The sequence below is a fragment of the Zea mays genome, chromosome 3 (assembly GCF_902167145.1).
Source record: "Zea mays cultivar B73 chromosome 3, Zm-B73-REFERENCE-NAM-5.0, whole genome shotgun sequence".
NCBI classification, from domain to species: Eukaryota; Viridiplantae; Streptophyta; class Magnoliopsida; order Poales; family Poaceae; genus Zea; species Zea mays.
The window spans coordinates 158,016,848-158,024,333 of NC_050098.1; the positions used below are offsets into that span (position 1 = coordinate 158,016,848).

At 53.6% G+C, this 7,486-nt stretch overlaps 1 protein-coding gene across 1 annotated transcript; it reads left to right on the plus strand.

Annotated features, from left to right (window-relative positions):
- Positions 1 to 1,316: 1,316 nt before the first annotated feature.
- LOC100274294 (uncharacterized) lies at positions 1,317 to 2,587 on the plus strand. The gene has a single exon (NM_001148658.1). It carries the CDS (start codon positions 1,358 to 1,360, stop codon positions 2,495 to 2,497), a length of 1,140 nt encoding a protein of 379 aa, NP_001142130.1. The 5' UTR covers positions 1,317 to 1,357; the 3' UTR covers positions 2,498 to 2,587.
- Positions 2,588 to 7,486: the final 4,899 nt, after the last annotated feature.

Here is a 7,486-nt window from a genome sequence, read left to right on the forward strand (position 1 = left end):
GGAAACCACTAAAAATCGTTAAAAAATCTTATATATATTTTTACGGTTCCGTCCGAAAAACCGCTAAAAGCAGAACCACAAGTGCTTTCGGTTTTACACTGCGACAAAATCGTCTTTTAAAAAAAACTGCTTCCGAGATCCAACTCTTTGGTTTGACTTTTGGTTTTTAGAGAGCAAAAGTTAAAACCAAAAAGCAAACAAACACATCCTAGACGTAGTAGGTAGTCATCTATGTTTTATTGTATTGTAAAAATGAAAAGATTGTTTATATTAGTTATTAGTTAATAATATACTCCCTCCGATTTTATATCTGATATTTCTTAGTAGAAAATTTAACTATCCATCATCAAATTTAAAAAATGGAGTTAGTAATATTTATGTTTTTTTTAGATTTACTGAAAAAATACTGTCTATAATATGCAGTTAATAAAAAGTGGCAGGCGCTAACGGATCAGACAGAGCCGGAACTTCTCTCACTTTCTCTTTCTCCCCAAATGCTATTATCGGTGATCACCGCTCATCTTGTACCTTTCTTGTACCATGCTCACAAAACTCGGATGTAGTGGTGGGGCAGACCTTTTCACGTACTACAGTAGTATTAGTTGCCTCTTGCCTGTGGAGCTTAGGATCCCCAGGGTGGAAAGAAAAAGAAAACAACTCCAGCTGTGTACGTGCCCGGCAGAACGAAGGGGCGGCGGGCAATTCAGGGCCATGGTGTGCGCTGCGCATATAAGGCTATTTACAATGAAGGTTTCATGGGGTGTTTCATGTATTAATTAGCTTGCCACATCAGCTATTTTGATGACATGTCACATCATTTAAGAAGGAAGAGTTTCATGGAGTTTCATGGGGATGAAACCATGTTAACTCGTTTCCAAGATCTTGAAAACTATGTGAAACCTCTACTGAGAGTGTTTTGTTTCATCTTCATATAATTGAGTAAATCTTATTGGTTATTTATATGCAGCATTTAAGAAGTATGTTGACATATGAAATAGTGAGATGAAACTCTCTATTGAGAGAGGGTATTTCATTCATCCATAAATCTGATGTGGCATTTTTGGAAACAGTGACATGAAATCCCCATTGTGAATAGCCTAATGGTGCTTTCCTTCCTCTGCTTGCTTCGCCCGTGCGTGCAGTGCAGCGGTTGGGCAGTGGCGGGTGGTGGGGTGGCGGCCGGCCGGCAGCGAACCGGCCGGTGGGTGGCGCACGCAAAGCATGCAGCACGGAGGCAGAGAAAACCGCCCGCCTCCTACCAACCGAAAAGGAGAAAAGCCATGGTGGGGCTGGGGATCGGAAGAATTTATCCAAATGTCGCCGGCCATCACAGCACAGCACAGCACAGCAGTGGTAGATGCAGAGCCGGCACCACATCTCTCTCTCTCTCCCTTGCAGGCTAAGCGAACTAGTCTGTGCCGGGGTTTGTGTCCTATATATACATCCTAGCACCGGCAGTCCACAACTCCAAAAGCATACCATCATTCCATCCACAGCCCCGACCTCCATCCCAATCCCATCCAGCATCGGCGGCCTGCAGATATCCTCTAGCTTGACCCGGCAAATCTCGCACAGGCAGCTGTGGTGCGCTACTACAGTACTATGGAGGTGCACGCGGCGGTGGGGAAGCGGCTGTGGAGCTACGTGCGCGCGGCCTTCTTCATGGCGCGCAACGGCGTGCTCTCCAACAAGCGCAAGCTCCTCCTCAGCGTGCCGCACCTCCTCGCCAACAGGCGCCGCGGCACCACGCGCGCCGTCGCCAACCTCCTCTCCTCTCACCGCGGCAGCACCGCCGCCGCCGCCTATGCGCTGCGCCGCCGCGACTACGAGTTCTCCTCCTGCAGCAACAGTTCGGCGGGCCCCTCGTCCTTCTCATCCAGCAGGCGCCGCCTCCCCTACTTCCCCTGCCTCAGCGCGGCGGCCGAGGAGGACGAGCGCCAGTACGACGGGTACGGCTCCCTCTCCCTCCCCGTCGAGCCCGCGCCGCCCCTCGCCAGGATCGACTACCACGCCTCCGCCGCGGCATCATCGCCCGGGCTCATGCTGCGGGGCCGGGGCGACGGCGACGACCTCGCGCCTGAGGACGAGGAGGAGTACGTGTACGCCTTCGCGTCGTCGTCCTCGTCGCCCGCGCTGCTGCTCCCGGGCGCGGCCAGCGGCGAGTTCTCTGTGCGTGTGTCCAACTACTCGTCCGAGGACGAAGCAGCGGGCTGCGACTGTGACGCCGTGGACGCCGACGCGGAGGACTTCATCCGCCGCTTCTACGACCAGCTCCGCCGCCAGAACACCCACGCGCTGCTCCCCTGCTACATGCAGCAGGAATCCGTCGCCTCATCCTCTTGATCAGGAATCAGGATCAACCCCACGCGGACACGGTCGGCACGAACGCACGGTGTGTCATTGCATTGCTTGGTGTGCATGCCATGCATGGGATCCGGTGTACAGTGTGCACAGTACGTGCCTAGGCTTTTGCATGTACATGCGTAACGTGATGTGAAGAACAAGTCCCCCGTTGTTTTTGCTGGGACCACTGCAGATAATGTATTAAGTTTGAGTAATTCCTAACAAAATACCTAATTTTTCATCGATTTGTGAGTAAATCCAAGGAAAAAAATCATATCCCACACCCTAGTGCACATCGGAGTCATAAATGTCGTGGTTTCGGAAACCAGAGTACAATATAATTTGTGTTCGGTGGGGAGCTAGCGCAGACTCATACCGAATGATGAATCGAGTGGTTTCGAAGAGAGTGGGGTATAAGACGGTGGATTATACTGGTTCAGATTTGCGCCCTAGTCCATTGTAACGTTGATCGTAGTATTAACTGAACAGTGTTATAGCTTGTGCGCGTGAAAAAGGAGGAGGGTGTCCCTTTTTATAGTTCAAGGGAACCTTACAGAGGTGGTATTTTTTCCTCCGGAGAAAGAGAGAGAGACTGCAATGCTTTGTTGGATGCGAAAGCGGTATCCCCGGGTCCGTAGGGTCGAGCGTGGCCATACTACCGACGTGGCGCACCGCGTCATCTGTTTGGTATGCGGGTCCCTTTTAGCGGGTCCCTTATAGCAAGCCTAATGATGTCGTAGTGGCGTGAGTTATTGCCCTGTCTATCCTGTTACGTGGATCACTGTAGCGACTTAGGTGCTGGGGTCCCCTACGACCGAGGTTGACTGACCCCACAAAGGCAGATGTGATACGCCAGGGATCGTACATGCTGGCATACTGTCGCATTGACGGGGACTCCTCGGCGCCCCTTTGGTACGTCGTACTCGTGGTCCGGACGTGGTTAGGTGATGATGCGTCTTGTCCTGCTGACGTGAGTCAGGAGTTCCAGATTAGCCCTCCGTCTCGCTAGGTTGCTCGGTAGTGAATTGGTCGGCCGCTCAGCAGGGACTTGGTCGGCCGCCCTGCCTTGTTGGGTTGCTCGACATGGACTTGGTCGACCGTTCTGCCTCGCTGGGTTGCTTGGCAGAGCTTTGGTCGGCCGCACCGCCTCACCGAGTTGCTCAGTAGAGACTTGGTCGGTCTCTCCGCCTCGCAGGGTTGCTCGACAGAGTCTTGGTCGGTAAATGGGTCGGAAATGAGTTGTGGGTCTACCTTTGGATACCCTATTCTTAGGTACCCGGCAGCAACCCCTAAGCCTTTGTGGGACTTCTTGGAGTCGTGCAGAGCTTTTATGTGAGATCTTATACTTTTTCTGGTGCGTGCAAGCACATCAGATAGATGTAGCCCCCGAGTAATCAACGTGGATTGCTGGAGGGTTTACTCGGCGTGCGCGCGGTCTAAGGACGGACCCCTCCCGCGATGGTCGCCACGCACTAGGTGTGAGGCCATGGGGCGTCAGAGCTAGGCGTAGTCTTGGGTGGTGACCTTCTGAGTTGGTTGTCTTTTGGGTGCTTGATCCTTGATATGCACGTGCCCCCCTCGGTAGGCCTTTTTAGGCCTTATTGAGGCGAGGGCCACCTTCCTCCGACCTAGTCGGGGGTGGGGAAGGGGGCCGTCGAGCTACATACGGGTTATCCAAATGAGATCTGACCGCCCTCCAGTAGGGTCAGGTCTTTGGAGAGTGGTCCCACTTGGGGGCTCGACCCGCTAGGGGCATCTCATTGAGTCCTTCCTTATTCGGTCCTGTGTCGGCACTTTGGTCGGTCTAGCCGACCAAAGAGGGGGCCCGTGACCACCCCGTCAGCCGAGTCACCGCAGGACAATGTGAGGTATGACCTTGGACATGAACATGAGCAAATGACCTATGGGCCAGTCACCTAGCTTGCGGCTCACTTGGAGCTTGCTCGGTCCACCCCTCGCTCTGCGTGAGAAGTTGGGGTAATTTTCGACTTTTTACCTGGTCGGCATGAGGTAGTTACTGCTTCGGTGCTGTAAAAAAGGGATGGCCATCATGACGCCGCTCGGCATGGGTGGCTTGATGGGACGCGAAACCGTTCGTTACACCGTATCGTGTGTAGGTGGCGTGACAGGGTGGTTAACCGTCCTGTTCGCTACTGGTGCCTCTCATGTCACGTGCCCCCTTTGGCCCTCTGGCTGAGGCGGCGCGGGACCTGTAGAATGAACATTTTTTTTGATCGACGTCTGAGGTGGTTGTTGTTACAAAATAATGTACATATGATCAAGACCCATCCAACCGTTCATTTTACAGTTATTTGATCCAAGGGTCAGATGCCCTTTGTACACATGTATATAAAGAAGATCTCTGCAATAAACAGAACAACTTGGTCATTTGTCTCATTCTCTTTTGTCTCTCCACTGATTCACCACTGAGCACTGCAAGAGATTGCAACACGTTATCAGCACTGTCTCAAGGAGAAATCAGAGAAGGGAAATAGGAAGAACACGCTGTTCTTGACAAGAACAGCAAGATCAATCTACACATCAACAGCAAGGTATGGAGCATACTGTTTCCATGCGCATACGTCGTATGCGCGAAGTTCTTCATATTGTTGATGATGCGATGTTGGAAGCGTTCACCGTTGGGCAAGCCACTGCACTCCCACCGGTGCATGAGATCCCTGAACGCCGTGTGCAAGTGCAAAATGTGCACTTCTGCGTTCTCCATGGATGGACAGCGGTGGTTTCGCTGCCGGTGGTGGAGTGTGGACTCCCCACTGCATCCCCGTCGCCACCGGTGCCGGTGGTTGACGTGGGGTCGTCTGCATCCGCTCCTATGGACGTCGATTTGGAGGCACCACCGCCACCTCCGCCCACTGCAGCGATAGTTGCTCGTCGTTCGCCATCTCCACCAGTGCCTGTGGTCGTTGGGACCATTGCTGCCTGTCGTGGACAGCCCCCGCGTGCCGTCGATGCTCCACGTGGACGCATTATCTTCACTGGCCATCGCCCAAATGGGATGGCCTCGTCTTCCTCCTCCAACGGGAGGGCCTAATGGCCCTCGATCTGGCCGCCACGTCGGCCGTTTGGGGGGAGGGGGTGGGGAGCGGCGCGGCAAGCCTCGGCGCGGGCGCTGCACTGCGCAGAAGGTCGGCACTCGGCGCGGCTCGACCTGCGAGGCGCGGGCTCGACGCAGCGCGCCACCTCGGCGCTCGGCGCAGGCGCGGACAAGCCCCCGGCGCGGGCACGGGGAAGGCCCCAGCCAGACGCAACCCGGCCATGGGCGCGGCTCCGGTCAGGCACGCCCAGCGCGGCCCCCTCGACAGCGCTCCCCAGCGTGGGGAGCCACGGCGGCTCCGGCCAGGCGACCGGCCTGGCAAGCCCCGGCGATGAGCGGCACCAGGCACGCTCGGCGCGGCCTCCCCGAGGCGCTCGGCGCGACCCTCCGTGGCGCGCTCGGCGTGGCCTCCTCGGCCTAGCTCGACGAGCAATGGCGGCGGCTGGAGCTCCTGGTCGGCCTCGTGCGCGGAGGCTCCAGCTGGCCAAGACCTGGTGGCTGAGAGCTTCGGCTCCCTGGGCGACGGCGACTGGCTCCCTAGGCGACGGCGGGGTGGCCAGGAATCCTCCTGGCGGCGGCTACAGGGGCGGTTAGGGTTGGAAACCCTAGCCGCCCCAATTTGATATGGACGTCTGGCTCCCTGGTGGGCCGCATGGGCCGGCCAGCCAGGCTGGGCCGGCGTGCAGGCCTTCTGGCCGCTGCCTGGCTCGCCTAGCAGGCCGCCTAGGCTACTTTCAGAGGCCCAATATAGCCTGTTTTTACCATTTTTAAGTTCTGAATTTCAGTATAAGACTCTGTTTTATATGTAATTTCAGTTCAAAGTTATCTTAGGCGTCTAAATTCGTAATTTAGACTGCATATATTGTAAAGACATATCTGTTTTATTGTACATATAGCAGATTTTAGTTCGTGAATTATTGTTTGTTTTACATTAATAATTCACATATCTCTACTTGCTATTATTTACGCATTCATTTATGTTTGCATATAAATATAGCATTTATTAAGTTCAAACTTAATAAAACTCATGCAAAAATGAAATTACATTATTTTGGATTAAGAGCATAGGGAGATAGAGACCTAAGCATTGGCTGCACTAAATTCTTTTATAGAATTTAGTAGCCCAGAGACCGTGCTTGTGGCAGCATTTGGAATGCCTATCTCTATGAGGTCTACATCTCTCGGGATGACTACCTATACGTGCTATCCAAAATAACAGGATATGGAGTTATTGAATTTTACTTTGATAATTAGTAGAGCATGGGTAGTGGAGACCTAAGCATTGGCTGCGGTTTGTTCACTCATGAACTTATCTGCCTAGAGACCGTGCTTTTAGGCAGCAAGTTTCTTGCCCACTACTAGATCTACCTCATTAATTTGAGGATTATCTATACTATTGAAAGGGAAATGTGCCCTTGGGCCATTTCTAAGTATTTTGGTGATTGAGTGTCAACACAAGTGCTTAAATGTGAATCAATGCCCATGGATGAACAAAGTGCAAATCTAGAGCAAAGGTATGTTTCTAAGTCTTAGTACATTGGTTTTGTGTACTAATATACTTGTCTAAGTATCAGAAACAGGAAGAAGAGAAAAAGAGAAAAGTTGGCTGTGTACAGCCAAGAGGCTGTTTCGGTCTAGGGCACCGGACTGTCCGGTGGTGCACCGGACAGTGTCCGGTGCGCCAGGCTGCCTCGGGCGAACTGGCCGCTCTCGGGAGTTGACTGGCGACATACGGCTAAAATTCACCGGACTGTCCGGTGTGCACCGGACTGTCCGGTAAGCCAACGGTCGGCCGCGCGATCTGCGCGAGACACGTGGCCGAGCCAACGGTCGGAAGGGGGCACCGGACTGTCCGGTGTGCACCGGACATGTCCGGTGCGCCAACCGCTCCCAGATCTGCAACGGTCGGCTTCGCTATTTAAGGAAAGGAATCGGGCACCGGACACTGTCCGGTGTGCACCGGACTGTCCGGTGCGCCCGATGACAGAAGGCAAGGATGGCCTTCCAGATTTGTTCTCAACGGCTCCTAGCTGCCTTGGGGCTATAAAAGGGACCCCTAGGCGCATGGAGGAGGACACCAAGCAACCT